Below are 26,072 nucleotides of genomic sequence, written 5' to 3'. Positions count from 1 at the left end.
CACGGGGCTGGAACGTCGCGGTCCCCGCAGCGAGCGGCCATCCCAACCTGCCGGCGCACTGCGGCGTGCGGCCCCCGCGGAGCTTTGCAGCGCCGGTCCCGGGGGGCCTTTGCTCTGGCACCCCCGGACACCCCACCTCTCTCCCCCCACATCCCAGCCCAGCCGCCCGGCCGCTTTTTCACCATCCCCGTGCTCCCCACGGGCCGGAGGCCTGGATCCCAGCCCGAGGTCGGCCGGCGGCCGCAGGCCCCTGGCACGAGCGAGGACGAGGGTTTGGGACAGCCGGCCGGGGGGCCGCGCCACCGCGGGGCCGGGTCTGGTCCCAGGCACACGGGTGGCGTGCGGCGGCGGGCTGCCGGCGTTCGGCCTCGCCGCCTGCCAGCGGGGGCCGGAGCGGGCTCGTGTGCCGGCGGCGGCGGCCCGCTCCCTCCCGCGCTCCCCTCGCCGCCTGGCAGCCCGCCACCGCGCCGGGGGTTCGCTCCTTTCTCACGACCTCTCAGGTTCCTGAGCTCATCTGGGAGCTATTCATTTCCTGCCAGAAAACAGCCTTGCCTGCTAAAAAAACCACCTTGGCCGCAGAGCGGCCCAGGGCTTGGTACGAGGGCTCTCCCGGCTTAAATCATAAAGCTCCAGCTGTCTGGCTGGAATCAAAGGCAGGGCGGGCGCGGGGGCCCGTGCCATATGGTAGCACTTAAGAGCCAAGGAGGAAGCGAGGAGGGGCTTTTGCGCCGCTCGTGAGGAGTGTGGGAAAAGTTAATTGACTTTAATGACAGGTTTCCCGGGACGGCAGCAGCGGCCGATGGAAGGGAGCTGCGGGGATGCACGGGGCAGCCGGGGTGTAGGGCCCGTGGTGGGTGGGGGCACGGCGGGGTGCTGGGGAAGGCAGGCAAAGCTCCCTGCACGCAGACCCCCGTGCAGGTGCACTGCAGGCAGGGATGCAGCGCTGCTCCCTCCGGCTCAGCGCTCTCCAGGCTGCAAAGGCATGCACCGGATTGTGGCAAACTGCTTACAAGCCCAAGAACAATAATGTGAGAGGGACAGACCTGGCTCCAGCCCTCCCCAGGGTCCTCTCCGCTGCTGGGCAGGGCTCACCAGGGTGTCCAGGGAAGCCAACAGGAGCTGCATCCCATCCGGCAGCACAGAGTCCAGTCCCTGTTCCTACCTGTCCTGCACAGCCCCGTGCAGGGTCACAGACAAATAGGAGGCCACCAGCCAGCAGCTCAGCCCTGTCCCTTCCCTGGCACTCCCCATCCCTCCCTCACCCTTGCCTGCTCATCCCATGGCACCAGTTTGAAGGCACTTGCTGCACCTGAAGGGCAACTCCTGCACATAATGATGCACAGACCCACAGCCTGCATTTGTCATCCCAATTTGTCACGGGCTCAGTGAACTGGCATCGAGAGCACAGCTCCTGGGAATTGCTCTGATCCTCTCAAAGCTCACAAACTCAAGCAGATCTCTCATGTCAACAGGCTGTGGGATAGAGTAAACACAGAAAGCTTTGGAGAAACCGGTCCAAGCATGGCATATCTACTTTATACTAAGCTATTTAAACTCCATTAGCAAATAGGTTCCTCTTGTCTTTCACTCCTGAATCTGCTATGTGTTCTCCATTAGCCTACAGCAAAGTCTTTTTTCCTAATGCACTTTCCAAACCAACTGCTTCAGCAGAAAAAGACGACAGCTAAGCTGGAACAGCCTCAGCTCTTACAGGTGATGAGTTACTAGTCTGCATCAGCTCCACACAGGGCATCCAGCAGCAGGAGTTGTTCTCATGCAAGCAGACAGACAGGTCCTGCAAGCACTTCTCTGAACACAAGGTGGGCTCAGTCCTGCCCTTGGTACCTCCAGCACAGAAAGGTGACACAGAAAGGCTGGTAGAAGGGAAGGTAGGCTCAGCCCGTCTGGCTACACAGCTGCCTAGGGACAGCAAATCCAGTATTTGCAAGCCTGGCGCACAAAACCTGGCTGTGAGATGCCATTGTGAGGGTGGCAATGCAGGCAGGCCAGCAAGGTGTTGGGAGACAGAGAAGGGGAAGCTCTTCTGCACCACCCAGGGAGATCAGCCCCTGCAGCCCCTTTTAAAAGAGCTGCCACTGGCCCCAACCTCATCAGTACGCCCTGCAGAGAGAGATCCCAGACACCACCCCCCCCCCCCCCCAAAATCCATCCCAAAAAGTATTTTCAGATCAGGAGGATACAGGGAGAAGGGAGGGAAAGCTGGGGAGGGATTCAAACCCCAGCAGGTTTAATCTGTCTGGCCTCACACTCTCCCCAGCTTTAATTTCCCCAGCACCTGGATACAGTCAAGCACCTGGCTGATCCAGACAAAACGCAACAAGTTTTTGCAGCAGGATTTGGAAGGAAACCCCAGTGGATCCTGGCACATTTTAAAGCTGTCCGCTCTGAGTTAGGACTTGTTAAGAAGGGCAATGCAAGCTGTAACCCGAGACTGCCGCTCACCTCTATCTAGGGCTCGCATCTTGCCTGGAAATGGGGCATCCCCAAGTCAAAGGGGTCAGTTGCCGCTCACGGTTATAGACAGAGATAGTCCGCACAGCCCCACATCACTCCCCCAGACACATGTTTTCCATATAACAGCAGAGGAAATGCCCAAGTCTATCAAAAACACATGCAGAGCATTAATCATCAAGCAGAGCCTGGCTGGTGCTCAGGGCTGGGAACAGCTCTGTGCTTTCAAGTCCAGGTGGAGGTGGTGCCCAGCGCCTGCTGCAGCCTGTCAGCCAGGAGACAGGAGCACTCGTGTCAGCCTTGTCCTGCAGAGAGACGGTGTTTTTGTAACACGAGAAGCATCACTCTCTAAATCAACTGACTGAAGTCATTCGCGATTTACACCACGGCCCAGGAGCGGGCCCCTCCGGGTCCAGGGCAGGAGGCTCACCCGGGCAGCCTGGACTGGGAGCTGGGCTGTCAGGCTCTGTGCTGAATCCGTCTCGCTTTACCTGGGCTACTCCACTCCATCAGCCTGAGGAGCCAGGAAGAGCAGAGGTGCCTCCCTCAGCACATTCACCAGCTCTGCAAACATAAGCTCTTTTTAACAAGTCTGATCAGTTGAGCTGCTCCCAAGGAAGCAGTAATTACATCTGCCCTGGGGCAGGGAGAGGGGACAGGGGGTCTGAGTGACAGCTCCAGCCTGGAAAGCAGAACAAGGCAGCCCTGGAGCAGCATGATCCACAGGGGGCCAGGAGCAAGCCAGGAGCTGGGCTCCTTCCTATGCACACACACCAGCACTCCAACTTATCTCCAAAGGCCTTCCAAAATGGAAGGGACACTTTTATTTTAAGAGCATTCAAAAAAAAAAAAAAAAACCCCGATCTTTGGTGTCACATAAGGAAGGGGAGGGAAGGGAGAAAAAAAAGATCTCGTGTAAAACACGAAACACTGTCAAGGGAGTGCTATGGTACAAAGGCACAATCCAATATGAACATATAACCTATGTACAGCCGTGCCAGCAGCACGGGGTGCGGTGCTCAGTCCAGTCCGGTGCCTGCCACCCTCACCAGGGTCTCCAGACCGAGTCGGCTGTGCTGGGTGGAGGGCCAGGCGGCGAGGCGGCAGTGGCAGCCGTGGGTGGGCCGCCGTACAGGGGCAGCACAGCACCGCCGGGAGCAAAGGCGGTGCCGGGAATGAGGAAGGCGAATTGCCCATCGGAAGCTGGCAGCAGCTGGAAGCCACCATACACCTTGGCTGCGTCAGCACCCGGCTTGCAGGGCATGCCCGGGAGTGGCCCCGCGCCACTGCCTGGCGGCACCAGAGGTGGCCCAAAGGCTGCGGCTGGTGGCAGCGGGGGCGGTGGGGGGGGCGCAGGGTAGTTCATGGCGTTGATCTGGGTCATGCAGCTGGCCAGGTGGCCCAGGAGCCGGGTGCGCACCTCGGTGTTGACGCCCTCGCAGGTAGAAAGGAACCGCGTCACCTCGTTCATGCACTCGCTGAAGCCGGCGCGGTACTTGCCCAGCACTGTGGGGTCTGTGCTCAGCGCAGCTGCGGGGGGAGAGAAAGGCACAGAGGTCAGCAGGCTCCGCAGGAAACGGGGGTGTGCAGCCCAACGGCATTGCATCCTGCAGCCCCTCTGAGCCAGGAATCCAGGCAGGGAGTGCAGCCCCTCTGGCAGCATGTCTTATGCTCCCGGGTGCCGAGGATGTGGATGGAGAGCACGGCCCCTCTGCTACCCAGGTGGGGAACAGACAACCCCCAAGAGTCCTCCTGTGCCCCTAAGTACTGGGGATCCAGGTTAGGAGCACAGACCCCCAGTGGCTCCTGTGCCTCCCGTCCCCCCAAAACAGATCCAGGTGGGGAGCACAGCTCTGTTGGTAGAGGGGACCCAAGCCGGGATTGCAGCCCTCCCAGTGCCCCCCAGTACCAGTGATGCAGACGGAGAGCACAGTGCCCTCCACAGCCTCCCTGTACTGGGGATACAGGTACAGAGCACAGTGCCCCTCACCAGCCCCCAGTACCTGGGATGCACTGTGACCCCCATGGCCCCCCAGTACCCGGGATGCAGGTGTGGAGCCCACTGGCCCCCTGTACCAGGGATACAGGTACAGAGCACAGTGCTCCCAGCACCGGGGATGCAGGTGTGCAGCCGGGTGCCCCCGGTACCCTCACTACTGAGAATGGAGGCAGAGAGGGCGATGCCCCCAGCCCCCGGGACGCAGGCAGGGCTGCCCCAGCCCCCCCCCCTTCCCGGTTCCCCCCGGGACTCACCGGTCATCTGGGCTCGCTGGAGGCTCCGCAGGTGCTTGACGGTCATCTCCAGGATGTCGGCCTTCTCCAGCTTGGAGTGCCGCGAGCTCTGCGGGCACAGGCGGGGCTCAGACCGGCCCGGCAGCGGCGCCGGCCCCCCCCGCGCCCCCCGCCCCGGGCCCCCCCCGCTTACATCCTTCTTCAGCGCGTCCAGGATGAGCGTCTTCAGCTGCCCCAGGCTCTCGTTGATGCGCGCCCGCCGCCGCTTCTCCATGATGGGCTTAGAGGACTGCAAGAGAGGCAGGCGGCGGTCAGCGCCCGGCGCTGCTCCGTACGGCACTGCCCGCCCGGCCCGGCGCCACCCGTCCCGGCCGCCCTTACCTTCCGGTGCTCCGCCGCCGTCTTGGGCTTGTCGGGCGTCGCGTTGACGCTGGCGGGGGTGGCGGCCACCGGCGAGGCGCTGCTCTTCTCCATCAGGTCGGCCGGCATCCTGCGCCCGCGCCGGCAGCGCCCGCCGCCGCGGAAGAGGCGCCGCGGCAGCAGCAGCGGCGGCAGCGGTGGTGGTGGTGGTGGTGGCAGCAGCAGCAGCAGCGGCGGCGGCAGCGGCGGCGGCGGCGGCAGGGCCGGCGGCGGCGACAGCAGCGGGGGGGCCCGGGGGCGGCGGGGCGGGCGCGCGCTCCAGGCCGGCGGGCGGCGGGGCCGGCGGGGCGCGGGTGCCGCGCGCCCTTGGCCGCCCCTACTTATAGCGCGCGCCGCACGCGCGCGGCTCGTGTGAAACGTCCCCCGCCGCCGTTCCCACACTCGCGCCCAGCCAATGGGCGCCGCCCGCACGCGGCCCCGCTCGTGGACGGCGCCCGCCCATTGGCCGGGCGCCGCGCGGCGGCTGCCGGCCAATGGCGCGGGGCGGGCGGGCGGGCGGGCGGCCGAGGTTAACCCCTTGGGCGCCGCCCGCGGGGGAGGGGGGCGGGGGCGGTCCGCGGGGAGCGCCGCGCTAATTACCGGGTTAATTGGCGCCCGTGGCAGGCGCGGCCCCGCCCGCCTCCCTCGGGGGGTGCCGGCTGCCGGCCTCGGGGCGGGCTGCGCTGTGGGGGGCCGCGGGCCTCCGGGGTGATGGCCGGGACGCGGCGGCCCGGGCCCCAGCTGCGGTGGCCGGAGCCCGGCTATCGCGCGCGGGGCCAGCCGCGGCCCGCCCCCCCCCCCCCCCCCGTCGCCGCTGCGGTGGCCCGCGTCCTCCCACGGCGCGCTCAGCGTCGCCTCGGCGGCCCGGGCCTGGCCACGGCGGCCTGCCCCTGCCCGCAGGCCGGTGTCGCCGAGGCCGGGCGCCGCCAGCGCCCGGCGGTCTGCAGAGGAGCGTGCGGCGGAGGGCAGGGGTGCGCGGTGGCACACGCAGGGCCGAGGGGAGCCGCGCTGGGTTACGCTCCTGGGCGCTGGCACGCGTGGGTGGCGGCGCGGCCGCAGGTGCGGTGGTGCGTGCGCTCGCATCATCGGGCGGAGGCGAAACCACGGGCGGCGGTGCCCGTCCCTCGGCCCCGGCCCCGCCGCGCTTCTCCTGCTACCTCCAGCCGGGTCGGACAGTTTGTGGGTTACTTTAAAAAAAAAAAAAAAAGTATTTTGCCCGGGGACTTGAATCTTTTTTTTCCCTCCGCTTGACTGACTTTCTCACACTCCTATTCCCATAGTCTGCCAGCTAAGCCTGAGTCATCCTGCCAAGAACTAGACCTGGCCTATTCAAAAATGTGCTCGCTCGCTCGCTCTTTCTCTCTCTCTCTTTTTCTTTTCTTTTCTTTTTTTTTTTTGAGTATACACAGTAATGTTTTTCTACCTCCTCCAGTACCTGATCTGCACCTGTACAGGGCCAATCCCACACGTATCACCTGATCGCGCCTTTTCAGAGACCGTGAGAAAAATAAAGTTCAAGAAAGAAGAGACATGTTTGCAGATCTCACCGGTGCAAAGACCTCGTCTCTGCAAAGGCTTGCCTGCTGAGCCTTCAGAGTTTAAAAAAAGGAAAATAAATAAAAGGGAGAGTGTCATGTTTAAAACTGCCTGAAAGTACAAATCCAGGCTTTCTTTCAGGTCCTTGATGGAGCCACAAGCCTTTTGATTTAAAAACAAAGAGCAGCCTTCAGCGTGTAAGATTTAACTTCAGATGACCAATATTTGACGTAAGCCTCAATTAGCTAGACATTCGGACAAACGCGAGCGAGGAAAAGATCGAGGCTGCACTGGGGCAGTTGCTCCCGAAAAGCCTTTTCGCAGTTGCCTTTATGGGGAAATCGGATACAACTGATGAGTATGAAAACTGCAGTGCATTTCTGGAGAGCCTAAAAAGTTCTCCGGTGGACCGATATTTTTTCTAGTGCTGATACGGGGGGGGGGGGGGGGGGGGGGGGGCAAAGTTATCACAGTTACTGAGCTGGTGTTCTCCCTCCTACAGGGATTTGCAAAGGACTCGGGAAATGCGGAGCTGGGCAGCCTGGTCCCTCCCGGCTGGGAGTGAGAACAGGCTGTAATTATGTCCATGTTTATGGTAGCCGAGGAGCTGCTAACCGCCTCTAATTGCCGGCAACTGGTCGGTGTCTCTGGGGACGAGAGCGGGGCAGGCAGGGAGGACAGGCTGGCATTAGGGGTTGCCAGCGCTTGCCCGCGCCCGGGGCCTGGGAAGGGCCAGGCAGCAGCTCCCCTTGCCTGCCCTGCCCTGCCGCAGCCCAGCCCCTGCCCGCTGCAGAGCCCTCGGGGAGGGTTTCGCTTTTGGGGCATGCGAGGAGCATGCGAGGAGCCTTGGCTTCTGCAGGAGCTTCCTGGAGCCCCGGCTGAGCACTGCTGCGGGCAGCGGGGAGGCAGTGACACCGGTGTCCCCGCTCCACATCGCCGCCGCCGCCGCCGCCCTGCTGCTGTGAAACGCCTTACCCGTGCGAGGGTTGCGATCCCCAAGTGGAAGCACGTATATGTGTCAATTCCCCGGGGATCAGGAGAGGAAGGGGAGGATTTACATGGAAGGATGTCTCTGGAAATAAAGTGGCCGAGGCCAAGTTTAGGCTGGAAGGAGGTGGTGAAGGGGTTTTTGTAACCGTTGGGGGGACCTGGAACAGATCGTCTGGGCTTCTCCAGCCCTGCCTTTGCTTGTGAAAGAGGTGTCAAGGGGGAGATAAAGCCCCGAGATAAGGGGCTGCCCCGGGGACTGGGATGTCCCTTGTCCTGCAGTCCTCTGGCAAGGTTTTTTTCTTTGCTTGGGCAGTAATCTTGGGTTACAAATTGGGAATTGTCCAAACCAGATTTGGGAAGAACCTTTAGACAGCGCATTAGGGCATTACTGACTGGCAGAACATCTTGGAGGAAAAATGTGTTGGCAAGAAAATTTAGACTAGTCCTGGGCACGGGCCCAGGGGTGGGAAGGTGGAATATAATAAGATGCTGCTGCTGGTGTGGCATGCAGGAGGCGAGGAGGTGGCAGGGCTGGCTGTGCCTGCTCTCCGGTACTTTAAGGAAGCAGCCAAGATGAGCAAAATGTGCTTCTAGAGATCTAAAAGCCTTAATACCCAAAGCTTGCAGGATCCTAGGAAATACAGAAAATAGAAACCGAGTTGCTTGTAAGAGCTGGGGTACAAGCTGGAGCCCAGGAATGGCACACCAAGCCTTTCCCCTTCGGGTCATGGACTGAAATCCTAGCCTGGCCGCAGTTCAAAGTCGTCACCACCCTGAAGGCTGGAAAACAAGTGCTGCGTCTCAGGGACATGTCCCTGGCGCAGATGTCTCCTGTGGGCAGCCCCGCACACATGCCTCTGCTCGTGGTCCCCAGCCCAGAAGCTGGTGTGCAAACCATACCCAGCAGGCTCCACTGGGAGGTGTGACCTCAGAAGCTTCGGGTGCAGGTTTCAGGGGTTTTTTTCCCCTCCATAAACATTTGCCAGATCTCTGGGACAAGGTCACTTTCAAATTGACTTCCTGACAAAGCTCCCTAGGTGAAGCAAAGCTTTCATGGACGCTGCTCCCCTACACACCGGGTCCTGATGGTAAAAAGGGCAGCTTTTGTGCAGCAGTGTCACTGCCCGGCTCTCCTGATGGCTGGAGCAGCTGTTTATGGCAGATCCTGCCCTCTCCTTTCCACGGGGACCCATTTCCCAAGGGCCTGCTGACACCCAGGATGCTGATGCTGGCAGACAAGTCTCGGGGGCTTGCATGACGGCTGCTCCCCCAGCGAGCGCGTGCCTTGCAGGAGCCAGGCTCTTTCAGCTGTTCCCTGGCTGCCGCCACAAAGAAGAGGCTGAAGTGTTTATTCATTTTACTCCTCGCTGTGTGAGTCAGGCTGGGTGTGGGGGAGCTCTGGCCATTCTGCGGCAACAGCCCCTGCATTGGGGGGGCATCTGTGGGCTCCAGGAACTGGTACCCTTCCATTGCCCACATGGCCAGGCAGGCATCCCTGGGAATGGTGCAGGAAGCTGTGGGATGAAGCGGCAGAGGCTTTGCTTGGAGTAGCAAAGTACCACTCTGAGAAACTCCAATGTCACTAAGGACAGGGATTGAAGAACAATTTTCATCTCCCCATCCCATCTCAGCACAGGCTGGAGCACAGCTCTGCACCGAGGAGGGCTCTGGGACGAGAGCCAGGGTACCTGGATCCCTCGCTAAGCTGATTCCTCTTGGCAGGCTCCTATCCTGCTGAACCAAGGAAACGCTGCCGGGGAGCTGGCGAGGAGGGCACTTTGGCAGCTGTGAAATGCCACCCATGTGGATGGGAATTCCCTTCCTGCCCTGATACCCACGGCATTATTTCAGAGATTGCTGGTTGAGCTGGAGCAGCCATATGTGCTAATGGGCATGAGACGGTGCGGCCCCAGCTTTCCCCTTTGTGCCCTTGCAGAGCCCTGGCTCCAGCCTGGTCCTCTGCTGGCAGCGAAGGCTGGGTGCTGGCAGGCGCTGCAGCTGGGAACAAGCACTGGGAACATCCCCAAATTGTTTGCAGGGCTTGGACCTGCATCTGCCACTGCCATTGCCAGCCGGAGGCTGGGAGCTGCCTTACACCCTTCTCTTAGAGATGGTCTTTCCGTGCAACATGACCGGAGTTCACTGGACCACGAATTTGCAGTCTACTGGCCATGACAGGGCAGTCCCGCTCCAGCACAACAGCCAGTATCTTTTGCAAGATATAGCAGCTCCAGGCAGAGGGACATACAGCTGAGCCTGCATCCCTCTGAGAACCAGAAATAAATGCGCAGTCACTGCTGTGCTCCGGAGAGGAGAAGGAGCATTTCTTGGCTGTCATCCTCTCCCCGTGTGGTGGGAGGTGTTGGCAGTGAGAGCCGAGTTATTTATTTATTAAGATCCCACTTGTGTTGCTGCCTGAGGCTGCTGTCTCTGTGCCGAGCTGTGCTGCCTGCGTGCTTGCAGGGCATGGGGAGACCCTGCAAGCCGTGGAGCCTGGGTACATGTATAAAAATACTGTGGCTTTGGCAGTGGTGGGGCTGGAGGAGGCATGCAGGGCTCGTTGGCACTGAAAATGTCCCTGTCCCAAACACCGAGCAGAAGGCACCCTCTTGAGAGCCTCCAGGCAAAGGTGGATGTGCATCAGCTCCACATCCAATGAGTCCAGCCCCCAGCTGTGTTGCTGCAGCACTCGTGTGCTGAGCCGTACGTGGTCCCTGGCATGCCAAGGCTGTAGGAAGCCCTGCAGGCTTTTCCAGAACACGGCTTTTAAGTCAGATCAGACCAGGGGTGCGGTTTGCAGCCCAGCTGTGCACAGCTGGATCAGTGCGGCCAGGGGGTGGGAAGACGCAGGCAGGAGCGTGGCAAGGTGGGACCCTCACCAGCCATCCTTGGTGCAGGGAAACCACGCCTGGTGCGTCAGCGTGCCCTCCAAGTCCTGGCACAGGAGCCCTTCTGTGCCCCCTCTGCCCTCTTCTCCCGGCCTCGCCGGCACCCGCAGCCGAGGGCAGGTGGGAGCCACGGCACGTGGCTCCCTGGGGACTCAGCCTTCGCCAACTGCAGGCTCATAAATCGCACGGGGCCAGCCCTTGACCGCAGCGTCTGTGCTCCTCTGCAGAGCGATCAATCACATTTTCCAACACGATTCCTTCTCCTTGGCATTAATCAGTCCAAGAAAGCAGCCTGGACTGATCACTGGCCCAGAGCTTTCTGTTAAATTCACCAGCTGCTCATCATCTCTTATTCCCGATGCCATGAATCGGTAGTGGGGAGAGCGGTGTGTAAACTGCATGTTATCCTCAAAACCCTGGCAACCGTGGCAACGCAGCAAGAAAATATTTGGGACCTTTGGGAGGTGCTGTGACAGGCAGCCCTGCCTCGTGCTGGGAAGCTCGGCCGAGGGCAGTGCGGGCAGGTGGGCAGGACGGCCAGCACAGGGGCTGTGTGCCCGCCGAGGGCAGGGACAGAGGTGCCAGCCCCCCCCGGTCTGACCTGCTCCTGGAGCTCCTGGGATTTCCCTTTGCCAGATGGGATCGGTCACAGCTTGCCAGCCCTCCCATTTCCATCATTCCCATATCCATTTATTCAAGAAAACACAGGATACTGCAGCGTGCACTGCTTTGCTACTGCAGAATAGAGCCTTTGCACATCCAGCGTCTTTCTTGAAGTGGTAAGTAGATGGACTCTGATAAATCCAGGGTATGATGAATCATTTGCACTTGGCGCCTGATCTCCCCGGTGTCTTCAGTTTTGTTTTAGCTTGGCAGCGTTATGGAGAGAATTAGTTTATCTCACTAATACTTTAATGTATATATAATTTGAATGCTGCATTCCTAAAATCAATATTCATTATTCAAGGTGATAGCAGAACTAAAATTAGTCCTTTAGCTATATCAAGAATATCAGGATGATGATATGCTATTAGGATTAGCGACCTCATAAAGACAGGCGTCGTCATACACGTGGGTAGGGCAGCAGGGCACGGTGCTAAGCTGCATGGCAGCGCACCCTCAGCATCGTCCCTGCGCCTCCCCGGGCAGCCGGACGCTGCCCTGCCTCCTGCCTGTGGTAGTCCCGGTGAGCCCCCTGAATTATGCCAGAGTTAAGCTGCGGCAGCAGGTGAGGCGACCTGGGGCGGTGTGCCAGGGGACAGAGCGACGGCGATTTTTGTTTATTTTTCTGCCCAGGGCGGTCAGACCTGACGTGGGAGGTGGTGATTTGAAATCCTCAGTTTACACGTTTTGACAGCAGAGCAGGGTGTGTGCTAGGATGGACTGGTTTTCTCCCTAATTTTCCTTCTTTCTCGTGCTGATTTGCGGCCAAGCCCCTCCATTAGCCCCTTGGCCACTGGCATGCATTAGCAGGGGGTGGGATTTTGGGAAAGCTCCTGTGCATTCTCCATTTGCTTTGGTTACACACGGCCACAGGTGTGCCAGTCCAGAGCTGTGTGCATGCCCTAGTGCTGGAGATCATTCTGGAGAAGAATTTTTCTCGTACTAGCTAATACAAGAGGAGAAAAGGTGGAGATCTTTTACATGTGAGTCAAGAATTGATGTGTTACTAATTGCTGTAACAGAAAATATTATCCCTCAGAGGATGTTGTTATTTTATAAACAAGGGGATAATTTACAGCTCAATTACTTAAATCATGAGTTAATTGCTAAGCGTAATGAATAAATACATTTGCAAGTACAACATTTAATTTGCACAGATTCCAGTAGTCTAGGCATTAAGAGGCAGATCATTATTTGATAAGTAATCTGGAATGTCGTACGAAATGACATTTATTTTCACATGTAATCCAAATGATGAAATGTCCTGAAATGAGATTTCAAGGGCCTTGTCCTTCCTCCCCTGCAATGAAGGGCAGTGTTTTCATCAGCTGCCTTAGAAATGTGTTCAGGCTGCCTGGGAGCGCAGGGGAAGGCAGGAATCCTCCAGGAGCGACACAGAGAGCAGAGTAGCAAACCTAGGTTCATGCGGGTGCCATTTTTTAATACTACAAAATACAAAGAGAGAATACAGAGACAAAAATCGGGGACGTCTGCGGTGGGCTGGGAGGCCTGACATCAGTGTTAGCTGACGGCAGGACGACCGCGGGGCTGTGAAAAACACAGGCAGGACCCGAAGAGGTGAGCGGGGAGTACTTCTGGTGACAAAGGGAGGCGTTAGTGCCATGGCCTGAGCACCAGCGAGGCCTCGGCTCTGTGCAAGGATGCAAACAGAAGCAGCAGCAAATAAACCCGGCAAAGGGCGTTTTTGCAGCCCACTGCTGTCCGTCCATGCATGCCCAACAGCCTCTGCTCGCTCTGCAGAAGGCTGCAGGACTTTGTGCCTGTTGCAGGCAGGTCCCCTTCTGTGGGGCGTGAGAAGCCCTGCCTGCTGCCTGCCTGCTGCCTGCCTGCTGCCACGCTGGCTGCTGAAGCTGGGGCCGGCTGCCGCTGCCCCGAATAAGGGGCCCTGCCAAACAGCAGGCACCTGCACTTCGGTTGCTCCTCTTGAATAATCTTGGGCTACTGGTGCCCTTTCGCAGGCTCGTATCTTTATTGGAGGCTGTTAAAGCCAAACCTCCCAACAGCAATAACATGACTACAAAGCATTTCTAAGAAAAAAGTACGTGGGAATAAGGGAGATACTGAGATCCCAGCCGATTTCAGTACGATACAAGTCTGAAGTATCCTTATAAAGTTAACAAGTCAAATTTAAATGTATACAAGGCTCAGGAGCATACAGGAAACGGGATCAGCCAAACCTTCAAAGGCACATCATTGTCTTTCAGAAAGTCCACTGAAAGGCTCATGCCATAAAAAAGGTGTATTCACATGGCTGATACAGTGATAAACCCGGTGGAGAAATGCCAGCAGCCAGAGTGAGCAGGGATGCTCGCTGCAGGGATGTTACAGTAGCCCAGCCCGTCGTTACGGAGAGCTGTGTCCTGCTCTCTCTGCTGCTGCCCCACAATAAAATGGGGTTCTTCTGGTGTAAATCTGGGGAGAGTTTGGCAGGTGATTTCCTCCAAGGCAAGCAGCGACCCTTGCCACTGGCTTTACGACGATAGGGAAGCCAGCCTTTGCAATCCCGCTGCTGGAGAGAGGCAAGAAAATAACACTCACGCCTTGCCCGGCACCGTCTCCATCACACTCCTGCGCAGCACAAGCCGCAGCCAGGAGCGCAGCACACGGTGGTGAATTCCCTGTCCCCTGTGGCATAAACACCCCGGATGCCACAGGCAGGGGAGGACGAGGAAAGAGCTAGAAGAGGCTGCTTGTGCTGCACGCCCAGGAGCTCGTCCCTGCTTTCTCCTGGGAGCCGAAGGCACCTGTGGATTCAGAGCGCGTCTGCTGTAGGCACCTGGAGAACAGCTTGTTTCAGCAAGGGGAGCTGGAGGGGACCTTGTGGATTGTTGCACTGTGGAAACCATGCCAAAAGGTCTCAAGCCTGCCCTTATTTAACTCCCTTAAGTACCAGATTAATAGCCAAATGTGCTCATGAAATGCCAGAGACCTGGAGTTCATTCAGCCTGCCTGGGTGGTGTCGGCATGGCCAGCTTACCATGCTTGATCTTTCCGTCTCCGGTGTGTTATTTGTGGACAGCAGGCTATATTCTGCCTTCATCATGTGACGTTGCGTGTTTATACATTTTACCCATCTGTTCCAAAGCAAGAAGCGATGCCACATGACTTAAGCAACCAGCCACGCTCTCTAAATAGTAAAGCATCCAAGCAAGCTAGATTGCAAACCATCCAAGGGCTGCAATAGATTGGCATGAAAGTGTCGAGAAAATGCCCTGCCACAAAGACATTGGGAAAATCAAGGTCATTTCGTGGCTTGTTTGTGAGCGGGAAGCAAAACCACCCTGATGTGGTGCCTCAGAAGAGGCCAGCAGATCTGGGATGCATGTTGCAGGACCTGGCGTGCAGGAATTCATGAACCATAAGGCCTTGTCAAAAATAATTTTTAAATGAAATGCAGTGTCCTAGCAAAACACATGTCTGAGACATAAAATAAAACCAAAGTACAAAATGTGGCGTTTAAGGCTGGATTCTGTCTCAAGTGAATAGAAGCCACATGCATCCATCTGAGATCAGATTTTGGCCTCATTTGAAACTGCTCGCGGAGGCCGCGGCGAGAGCAGGCAGAGGAAGGCTCCATCTCCTTTTACAATCCTGTAGACCAGAGCAGCCTTTCTGCACATCCTGGAGAGTGAAGAGGCTTCTGACACCAGCCCCTGTGTGCCTTAGCTCCCCGGCTGCGGGATGGGGGGTCCCGGGGCTGTCCCTGGGCTCAGCTGCCCACTCCACACCGCGTGCGGGCAGCAGCAAGGCTGCTTCCACCTGCCTGAAAGCCGGGTCCAGACCTGCACATCTGTGCCTGTGCTGCCCGGGGCGGGTTTGGGGCTGGTGAGCTCCCAGCAACACCACAGTGCACCGAGAGTCCTGCAAAAGTGCCGGTACCGAGGCTTAACCTTTATTAATTGGGGAGAGGAAGAAATAATGCTGGCAAAATATTGTCAAATACTTCAAATTAATGATTAATTCTAGATGGAGTGATACTGTTTGATGTGGTCTTTGCTGGTTTAAACAGGAGAAGGGTGATTCACTCTAAAGGAATTTATAAAAACACAAGTATTTGCTCATGGACAATAAATACTGGGGCAGATAAAAAGGGGGATGAAGTGTTCAGCGTCGTGATAGCAGCTCCGCTCGAGAAAACTTTTGACCTTCTCACATCTTAAATCAACGTGGCCCCCCCCCCCGCCCCCCCCGCTCTCCTCTGGGCCTGCCCTTGAGGCCGAGGGGACGGGTACGTGGGAGCACGCCGGGCTCGCCGCGGGCTGCATCGCCAGCAGGTCACCCCCCCGTCTCCCTCCCGTCCCCGCAGAGAGGCTCGGGCACCCGCCGGTGCCCAGTGAGGGGCACGGGGCAGCACCCGACAGCAGTTTACACAATCTGTGTACACAGCGTCATCTGTCAAATTGCCTGTTGTAAATGTAAGCGTATAAACCCAGTGCTGAAGCTGCTGCGGTTCACAGAGCTGCCCCGCCTGGGAAGCTGAGATTTACGCTGCTTGCTGGCGAGCGAGGCGTCCGGTCCCGTCCCGTCCTGTCCCCTCCCGTCCCCTCCTGGCGTGGGCAGGCGGGATGCCCAGGAGAGATGGCTGCAGGCAGCAGAGAGCCCATTAATAACGCAGACGGAGCTGCAGCAGAGGTGCCGGCAGTGCTCCGCGTGCCCCACGGCACCTGACAGCCGTCGGATGTGTACCTGAGGAGGGAGCTTGCTATCTACCTTTCCCGTGGGAATACCACGCAGCCAGGATAACCCCCGGACCTCGCTGGGGCTCTGCCAGTGCCATTAAAGTGTTGACGTCCACTGATTACCCTGACACGATGCTGGTTTTATTGAGACAAGATTAGCCACTCGCACTTTGAAGGGAGGCTGGGCACACACTGTCACTGAGTGTCCCCTGCTGGGAAGGGCTCCGGAGCCTCTTTTCACTCTGGGCTTTTTTTCTTTACAAAAATCTAACTATTTTTGCCCTAAAAATAACAGCGCGGGGGCGAGCACGGGGAGCAGACGGGGCAGAGTCCCTGAGCTTGCGTTCAGCCTTGCCGCAGCTGCTGCGGGGTGGCCGGCGGCGCGGGGTGGCCCTGGTCGCAGCACCCGGCGGTGCGGGGCTGACGGAGCGGAGGCGGCGGTACCCACGGAGGGCTGAGCCCCTGCCCGCGGCTGTTCCCGCGGCGTCGCCTCCCAGGCTGTCAGTGAGCCTTTCGTCGCAGACCCTACTGACATCATCCTTTCCAAAACACCTGAGCTCCTCGTGGTCCCTGTGCTCATGACACTTGGAAGTGACAGCGGCTTCTGGTTTCAATTAACCCAGGGCAGTTTGGGGACTATCTGATTGCACGGGAGTAGTGGGGAGAGGAAAAAAGGCCTTTCCGAGCAGCGGCAAGGGAGTGTGTGGGCGAGGAACTTCTGAAAAAAGCAGATGGTTTCTCTCTTTCCTTCTTCTTTTCCTCAGCTTTTTTTTTCCTGAATTCTATGGAATTCAGACAACCCAACAGCACATTTTTCACCATCAAAGCTTTGCTGAAGGGGATTCTCCACTGCTATTTCATTTCTTCCTGATGTTCACAGATCATAAAGCAAACAGCCTCTGGAGGACAGGGAGAGCAGATCTGTCCCGGGGTCACAGCAGAGGACTGGCCCGGCACCCTTGGTGCACAACAGCCTTTCCCCGGCAGTTGGCAGCCAGGGGAAGCGCACAGGCATCTGCCTTTGGATGCTGGATACCAAACATGGCACCGCAGCTGGCCACTGCCGACGGCAATCTGGAACACACAGAGGTTTGCAGAGGTGCAGACCTCCGCCTTGGACATCTGCACAAGGATAACAGCCATGAGCAGAGGCTGCTTGCAGCAGGGGAACGCAGGCACCGAAGTCCCCGGGCTGGCCCTGCTAACTAGGTTCGCTGGTGCTGTCCTGGGAGGAGACACGCTCGCAGGTCAGCAAAGGCAGGTCCCACCTGGAGCCTTTCTCCCACAGCCTTCCCACGGTCACGCAGCAGCCAGGGATCCCAAATCTGGTGTCTCTGGGAGATACAGGGAGGGAGGAAGCCATAATCCCATGAGATCCCAGCCCACAGTCCCTTAAATTAATCTCACTCGTGTGCAACATGTTCAATGCATTTTGGAAGAAAGGTAGTTAAAGGAGGACGTGTAAATGGAAAAAAAAAAGGTTGAAGGGCAGACAGGGCTAGAGAGTTCTGTCATGCTAATCTGAGATCTGCTTTTTTAAGACACCATTTTTAGACCTGGCAACGCTGGTTGATTGCTGCTCCCCGCGATGCATGGCAGCGTTGGCCACGCTGTGGACGATGCCCTTTGAAAAGGAGGAGTGAGAATTCAGCCCAGGAGCTGCAGCACAGGGAGGGACAGGAGCGAGGGACAGTGGCCAGCTGTGCTTGGAGGGCTGGGGGAGGACGCTGGTGGCTCTGGTCTTCTTTCACCAGTGACTTGGACACAAAAAGGGAGCATGTGCTTGCAAAATGTGTTTCTCCAGCCAGGAAGTGAGATGTGGAGGCCAGCATGGGGCTGGGAGCTGCTGCCCGGTCCCCCAGGGCTGCCTGAGAGGGCGGGTGGCCAGACAACATGCTGGCCAGACTACATGCACGTGGCCCAGTCAGGGAAGAAAACTGCAGAACGGAATGACAAAACTGCCGGGAAGACAAATGGGGCTGAAATGATCACTGGGACCGGGAGGATCTGGAGCAACTCCTGGCAGGAGCAGCAGCAGCCAGAAAATAACCTCATCGCTCACTGGAGCCTGACCCACACATGAGAGGGATGAGCTAGCGTGGGCTGGCAAGGGACGGGCGTCCCCTGTGCCGCATCTCCGCGGCCTCGTTCGCCACAGCTCGTGTAGGGCACAAGCTCGCTCCTCGCCGTGAGCCTGCGGAGGAGGCGCTGGAGGCAGAGGCGAGGAGCAGCCAGCCTGCGGGGTTTATCACCAGGTGTGTGTCATGCTTGCCACCTCAGACATCAGCTCTGTGCCTTGAAGGTGTCCTTTGCCTAAGGAAAAGCCACTTCCAGGCTCCATACCCTGGATGGTGAACGGCAGCGACCCTGGACTGGGATGTGGGTTGCACTGAAGGGATGGCGCACAGCGATGTCACCCCACACCGCGATGCTGCTGGTAGCGCAGAGCTGCAGTGCTGAGCTGGGTCCGTCCCCACATCCTGGGGGTCCAGCGAGCGGGTGACCCAAACACGGCAGGTTTTGTGTGAAAGCAGGCTATCTGTGAAGGTGCTCCAGCCCCGCTCCCCGTGTGCCATGGGGATGCCCGGCGAGGACAAGGGCACCACTCACCTCCTCCCCACCTGCACCCTGGGGACCCATCCAGCCCCCCCACCAAACCGGGAGCGGGGGTCGCGGGGTGAGGACGGCCACGGGGCTCGCTGGCAGCCCGGCACAGCCTGACGGGCCCTGGAGCCAGCCCAGCCAAAGAGTTGATGGTTTTCACACCCCGTCAGCCTGATGAACGGCCCCACTCCCTTGGCGCTCAGCGCCTGCAAGGGTCAATTACAGCGATTACTTCAAGGAGTCAAACCGGCTGCCGGCAGCACCGGAGGAAATCTTTGTTTCGGGTTCGGCTTTGTCACGGGAAGGGAAGAAGTGCCTGGGCGTGCGGCGGGGGGTGGAAGAGCCTCTACTGTACACGGGGCAAAAGTCCGGGGGTGGCCGGGTGTTTGGGGGGAAGGAGGGCTCCCCCAGGGCCAGCTGCCCTCTTCTGCTAGCACAACTCTGAGCAGCAGTCGGGGCTTGTGCAGCCCCCAGCTCTCTTGGTGACTCCAGAAGGGGCTAAAAGCAGCCCAGCAGTTGCAGGGAGGAGCTAACGAGGCAGTGGCAGAGAGAGCCTTCAAAAGCGGACATGGTGCTGTAACGTGAGAAACAGAAAAGAGCAAAACCCCGGCAAGTCAAAAGTAAAGTCACAATAAAGGTGATTTAAAAGTTTGGGGAAGAACTTGCTAAAGGTATTAAAAGCTGAAAATAAGCATGTTTGCATACGTGCCAGGACCAGGCAACCAGCCAGCGAGCTGGTGCAGCTCATGGATGATGGAGGCACGAACAGAGCACCCAAGGAAGGCAACGCCTCGGCAAAAAAGCTGAGGGGTGGTTTGAAGATCGGGGAGGATGCTCAGGCAGTGCTCCCACGGCAGCCTTCCTGCAGGGCTGTGCTGGGGGACCCGTCCCACGGTGGGGGCCTGCCGGAGATGTCTTCCAGCAAAGAGAGGAGCTGCAGAGTGGCACGTGCCCGGGACGAGGCGATGCCAGCCCAGCCAGGGTCGGTACCCGGCCCCTCCTGCCAGCCTGGGGCAGAGGGTGGGGAAGGCGACATGAGCCGTAGCCAGAGGGGCTCAGGGGATGTCACAGGCAATTTGGGAGAAGTAATCTATAACAGTCTGGGTCAATACAGCGCTTGGGGAAGCCTCAACGCCACCTTGCAGGAGGAAGCCATGCCTTGCGAATCAGCCAGGGAGCAGAGCGATGCGCCGGTCATGGGGCAGCAGCACTTCCAAAACGGTTTTGCCTTGGCACCTCTCCAAAAGCCCCTGAACGCCCAATGGACTGGAGGGACATTCGCCTTGCAGGGAGAAAACAACTGGTTAAAAGACTTGGGGTCACCAAATGTAAAGCTGACTGCTGAGCAGGAGCTCACAGTATTAAACTTCAGGCTGGTAAACTGGCAGATGAAATTCAGCATTGATAAAGGCAAAGCATCAACCCACAGAAAAGCAGCCCTAATTACCCGTGCAAAACACTGACCTCTTCAGCGATGCTGGGTGAGAGTCAGGACAGCAAGCGTAATGCGTGATTAGGAAAGGAAGAGAGAACAACTAAATAGATCCTCCTCTTGAGTATTACCTGCAAGTCTTTTTTCTCAAAAAGGATGTAACGGGAATAAAGGAGTATGAAGAAAGGCCTTAAGGATGCCTGGAAGCAGAGTTTGGAAGTGAGGAAAGATCAGGAAAGATCAGATGTCCGGGTCACATAAGCTTGGAAGAGCTGAAGGGAGATGATGAAGGTCCCAGGAGCCAGAGTGGTAGGTGGAGGGAGAGCTGGCGTCAAACTGGGAACAGTGAAATCATGGTGAGAACAAGTCCAAAACAAAGAGGAGGAAGCTCTTGCCTTCACCAGGCACTGCTCAGCTGCAAAACCCTCTGCCACAGGCTGTTGTGGCAGCCAAAAGCACACAAGGGGGGGAAAGCTGTGCCCGCTGATGCTCTGGGTCAGCCTGACACACCAACTGCACGCAGCTGGGACGGAGCTGGCTCACACCCGCCCCGCTGCCCTGCTCCCCGGCCGGCCCCGTACCTGCTGCCACTGTCACGAGCCGGGCGCCGGGGCTGGCACCGCTCCCGCAGGAGCAGGAGTATTTCAGCACCTGGTGCGCTGCAAGGATCCTTGGCCTGGGAAAGGAGCGAAGGAGCCAGAATACCAGACCATAAGGCTGAGCCGAACACACAGAGGCACCTTCTGAGATGCAAAGAGTTGGGCAGGGAGCTGTGCCCCAGTGCCTCGCTTCCCGTGTGCCGTGCTCTGGCTCGGAGCTGCCGGGCAGAAATCCTCCCCTGCCTGCCGCTGCTGCCTCCACTGCACAGTGCCTTCGCCTCTCCCTGGCTTTTATGAGCAAGAATTGACCAAGATTTTCTCTGTCAGATTGAAAAATATCTTCAGTCAGGAAGAAAAAGAAGCTGAACCTGCCTCTGCGTTGCACCGGGGCTGTCCCGGGCGCCCGGGCTGCGGGTGCTGGATGCACAGCCTGGTGCACCCACGGGCAGAGCGAGGCGGTGGGGCAGCAGGGCTCGGCTGTCAGGGCAACGCGTGGCTTTTGGCAAGCTGTTTTTTTGTGGTGCAAAGCCATTTGCTGCCTATAAGGCTGGCCAGCCCTGCTCTGAACCTGGAGCACCAGCCGGAGAGCTCAGCATCCTCCGCAGCTCCACACCAGCATCCAACCCCCCCAAATGCCCAGCCACGGCCAGCCCCCCCGGGCTCCTCCTGCCCGCAGCAGGCAGCCTGGCCAGTGCCCGCGCCCGGCACCCCGCCACCCGCCCCGGCTGCCGCCCCCCCGCTGTCCCACACGCGAGGGCCAGGGGCAGAGGCCCGGCCGCCGGCATCGCTCGCCCTTCGGGGTGCGGGCTGGGGGTGGGATTTGCAGAGATTATGCCGGAGGAATTACAAAGGAGCAGACTTTCCCACAGATGCTTCAATCACTGCTCTGAGAAAGTGTGTGAGCCGAGGCGGCCCGCCTGCCTCACGGTGCTTTGGGGAACGCACAGGAACAGCACACACGGTTTTTAATAATTAAGTAACTTTAATTGTCCTGGGAAAGCAGCGCTTGCCTTGGGGCACTCTGTGCAAACTCATAATTAATGTTACCGGGAGAGATTACGGGAAGGAGAACTGAGAAATTATTCACTTTTGCTTTTTAAGCCTGTCCATGTTAAAGCTGTATTATCCCCCGGTTTAAAGCCTCATTTAGCTGTGAAGAAAACCAGTGTACTCGCGGGGGGAGGCGGGGGGAAGGAAGGCAAAGCACCCTGACAAATTACAAACAGCCGCGCCAGGCTCTGCCACCAGCCGTGGTGGGATGGGAGCCGGCGGCCGGCGCGGCTGGGAGCATCCCGGGTGTGCTGAGCAGCACCGCGGCGGAGAGCCCGGAGGAGCGAAGGATGCTCGTCATCAGCCGGGCCCCAGGCCGGCGTGTGTGTGTGATTCCCACGTGCACCTTCTTGCTTGAAGGCTCCAAAGGCAGCTGCTCGCTCAGGAGCTGCCAGACGGTACTGGGGCTGGTCTCTCCCGGCCCCCCAGAACTGCACCAGAGGGCCAAATCCCGGGGAGCCTGAATTTGGCAAAGCGCGACCTCCTCCTTGGAGTCAGAGAGTGACTAGCCCTTTGTAAATCTGATTTATTCCAAGTAAATAAAATAAGCGTTTAGCATCCTAAACCTGGCCGCGCTCCTCCGCCATGACCTGCTCCCAGTCCTCCTGGGGCCGGTGCTTTCCTGCAGCGAGCAAGCGCTCCTCCGGGACGTGCCTGGCGTGGGCGGCCGAAGCCCCTGTGTCGGGACACGTCTCAAGCAAGCTGAGCCCTGGAGCCCCCCGGAGCCCCCCAGAGCCCCCAGCCCTCCTCCCCAGGCAGCTGCCGGCCTCTCCGGGGCTGCTGAGCCGGGGAGGATTCATTCAGCTCGCAAGTGATGCTGCGAGCCAGCGCGGCCCGAGCCCCACGGGGAGCCCAGCCGACAGGCTTTGCCGGCGCGGCACAAAGAGGTGGGCAGTACGGAGGGATGCAAATCCTTCCCGGTGTGTACGTCTCCTGGGATCCGTGGCGCTTGCTGGCGCGTTTCACCCACTTTAAAACCAACAACCTATTGGACTGGAGCGGCTCTTTTCTTTCTTTTTTTCCTTTCTGTTTTTTTTTTTTCCTTCGCCCCAAAGCAAATCACTGGACTCACACAGGACGCAAGGTATTTTACTCTATAGAAATCCTTTTTTCAGGCAACTATGTCAAGAATGTTTTCATACTTTGGGCTGGATGGGAAAAAAAAGGGCTTAATCCCCTGAGATGGTTATTTCTCTGAAAACAGACATGCAAATGCTGGACTTGTCAAACCTTAAAATGTTTTCTTTATTCAGGGAATTACTGCCTGCCTGCTGAGCCCGGGTAATGCTGACAGGCTAAGCCCGGGGCCTTGGCAGCAGAGCATGCAGAGTGTGGGAAAGGGCGGCTGAGGCACGCGCCAGATAAGATCATACAATAAATGATACAGCCCTCCGGAGCACACGGCCACTTTCATATGCAAACAGGTCTCCCTGCTACACACACACACACGTATGCACGCACGCACACGCACACGCACACGCACACGCTTCCCGAGCAGGGTGCAGCACCTCGCAGCACGCCCGGGCGGACGCACCCGCACATGCATGCAGACGGCTGCGTGGCTGGCAGGGCAGAGCATCGCAGAGCCAAGGGCTGCAGGGGTGGCGGGATGCGGCGGGATGCGGGGGGATGCGGGGGGATGCAGGATGGGTTTTGCTCAGCCCAGCGAGCATCCCAGGTGCTGGAGGAGGAGGGATCTTCCCAGTGACCCATAGTCCAGCCAGGGACGTTCCCTAATCGTCCTGTCATGGCTCAGTGGCTGCATTTCGGTGCTGCTGGTGCCCGGGTTCCTGTCGCAGCTGGGGGGTGGTGGCTTGCAGACCCTGCTGGAGCCCTGCGAGGAGGGGAAAGTCATCACTTAAGCACTTTGTTAGTTCTTTCTTCCAACTGTGGGGTAAAACCTGGCAACAGGACCCAAATGGCTCAGAAGGGGACAAAGGTGATCCAAAATGCACGGGACTTTTAATTGCATTTTTTTAAGCTAGCGTGTTGCTTTTGGCCTAAGTGAGGCTTTTTGGTGCACGTGCCTGGGGCTGGGCAACGCAGCCACAAGTTCCGCCCTCTGACAGGGATTCATTTCTAAACAGAAGCAAAGAGCGTGACCCTGCTGATGGGAGCGGCGGGACCGATGGTGCCATGTCCCTGCTGCCCACGGGAGCAGCGCCAGCCTCCCCCCAGGGAGACGCGCAGCCCTCGCTTGGGCCATTTTTGCTTTCTTTGCAGTGTGAAAACCTGATTCAGGCAGGGCGCAGGCAGGCAGGAGGCTGGTGTGAGCCTGCCTCACGCCCTAAGTGTGGCACCTGCGCATTTGTTTTAATAACCCGGTGCCTGGCGATCCGCAGCAGGCGGTGGAGAGCAGCCGTGACGGGTGATAGCGCTGGTGGGTCACACAGCCAGCCGCAGCTAATGACCCGCGCGCAGCGCTGGGACAGAAACAATGGCTGCTGAGCTACCGAAAGCGCAACGAAAGGCACCGTGGGAGGGAGCCGTGACAGCAGCAGCACTTGGAGCCAAAACGGGCTCCCTCGGGGAGCCAAATGCCACCCAAGAACAGCGCTGGCACCAGCCTGGGCCCCCCTGGGCTGCTGACGGCCGCTGTCACCCTCTCCCGTCCCATCATGGCAGCATGTCCTGCTCCAACGCCACCGCCCATGTGTGCTGCTGGGACATGTTTTGTGGGGAGCATCACTAAGTTAATCTCAGCACAGCTCCTCCTAACCTGAGCTTAGCTTTTGGCATGGTTATGGTTGCATTTTTAGGGCATGCAGGAGCCTGAGTGCGGGGGCAGAAGGCTGCTGAGCACATGAGAAGTGGCAAAAAGAGGTGGCCAGTGATGGATGGCTGCCCCGTGCACCCCCAGCGCTCCACACGCTTGCAAATCACAGCTCCTCACTCCTCGCTGCTCTCAAGGTAGCTGGGGAAGGGGGAGAGGGAGGGTGGGGGGATCCTGGCATCTTACTCCCGGCTTAATACGGTGCATTCACACAGATAATCTGTCAAGGAAAAAATGAGCCAACAAGCTATCTATTCTTGTCTGCACTATTTTCCCATGTCAGAAACAGGCTGGGCTGAAAAATGTAGGTTTCCCCTTTCATCTTGCCTTCCAGAGCCCCTGAACAAGATGCCTTTCTTTGCCAGCACTCGCCAAGGAGATCTTGCCTTGAAGAGCGGAAAAAGGGGCTTTCTGTTTCTTTTTGTTTTTTAATATCTATGCCCAGGCCATGCCAGTGGCAGGGAAGTTGAGTAGCTTTTATTCTCCCTGGGAAGCAAGGGTGCCATGCCGATCCCCTCCTTGATCTCCCACCATTGTTACTGCCTCCACTAAGCTGAATGGGGGGCGACAACAAATATTTCCCTTCCAGTGGTGGTAGATTTTATTTTTAACTTGAAAAGAAGTGCCTGGGGAGGCAAAAATAACATTTCCGCAGGTTGGAGGCCCCAGTGAATGAGAGACAAGTGACGAAACGCCGCCGCATCCTCCCCTCAGCCATGTGGTGCCAACGCACCAGTGCCGGACCCCCAGCAACACCCATCCTTTCACAACCGCTGCCCCACGGCTGTTATTAACTCACATTTCTCTGTCTGTGCCTCTCCCCTCCATCCCTCCTCCCCGTCCCAGCCGGCTCCAGCAGGGATGCGTGTCCCTGCCAGCCGGGCACGCCGTGGAGAAGCCTCCTCTCCCCCATGCCCGTGGGGCGGCAGGCAGCACGAGGGGCAGGCGGGGGATCCGCACGCCTCATCTTTATGGGGCAGTGGCAATCCTCACCCTCCTCTGTCCGGGCATCTCAGGCTCACGTGCTCTTTTTATACAGTTGCTTTGGTCTAATAAAAGCAAGAAATGTGTTTTTATAGGCTTTGTGGTCTGCCTTTCATTAATCACATTTCTTTGCGTACTTGCTAGTTGGTTCTACTTCAGTGACTGGCAGCGGCCACCAGCTCTGCAGCCGCGTGGGCTGTTCTGCTGGTGTATGTTGATTTATGGAAGTGGTTTTCAAAAAATAATATTTGAAATGGCCAGGTAACAGCTAAGTGCAGGGAGAGGACGTATCGGCAGCACTCGTATAGCAGCGATCCAGCTATCTGGTTTCTTGTAAAAGCAAATACTCTAAAGGGTTTTAGGCTGTTCTGCTTCCTTCGCTATTTTGAGAAGGACTGAAAGTTGTGGTCCCCTTTGCCATGGTTTCCCTGGCCTGGGGGTCACACATGGCAAGCAAACGAACCCTCTCTGAGACCCAATTAGTGGTGCCACTGGAAGCCTTCATTATTTTATTTTTTTTAATGTATCTTTTCAAAAAAAGAGGTGGATGCTCTTGCCTCCTCCTGATGCAGGAAAGCAGAAAGTCAGGCTGTATTCCTCAAGTCTTGGAGGAGCCTGCCAGCCCCAAAGTTTGGCGCTGGAGACCAGATGTCCCTACAGCCAATAATGACACACAACCTCACTCAACTTTTTTTCCCCTCAGCTTTTCTTGGAGGTTTCATAAAGATGAGCAGAAAGAAGAGACAGAGC

The 26,072-nt window shown here is 58.0% G+C and overlaps 2 protein-coding genes across 2 annotated transcripts in view; one reads left to right on the top strand and one right to left on the bottom strand.

Annotated features, from left to right (window-relative positions):
* Positions 1-26,072, top strand: part of LSG1 (large 60S subunit nuclear export GTPase 1) — a 352,612-nt gene that overhangs the window by 160,376 nt on the left and 166,164 nt on the right. The gene's annotated exons all lie outside the window — the stretch shown is intronic.
* Positions 2,223-5,284, bottom strand: HES1 (hes family bHLH transcription factor 1). The gene is made up of 4 exons (XM_075507157.1): positions 5,086-5,284; positions 4,898-4,993; positions 4,726-4,813; positions 2,223-4,002 (listed from the first exon to the last, which is right to left on the bottom strand). Exons 1-4 carry the CDS (start codon positions 5,191-5,193, stop codon positions 3,518-3,520), a joined length of 777 nt encoding a protein of 258 aa, XP_075363272.1. The 5' UTR covers positions 5,194-5,284; the 3' UTR covers positions 2,223-3,517.

Source organism: Mycteria americana, chromosome 7 (assembly GCF_035582795.1).
Source record: "Mycteria americana isolate JAX WOST 10 ecotype Jacksonville Zoo and Gardens chromosome 7, USCA_MyAme_1.0, whole genome shotgun sequence".
NCBI lineage: Eukaryota > Metazoa > Chordata > Aves > Ciconiiformes > Ciconiidae > Mycteria > Mycteria americana.
The sequence above is the reverse complement of the archived record's forward strand: the minus strand, read 5'-3'. Positions and strand labels throughout refer to the sequence as shown.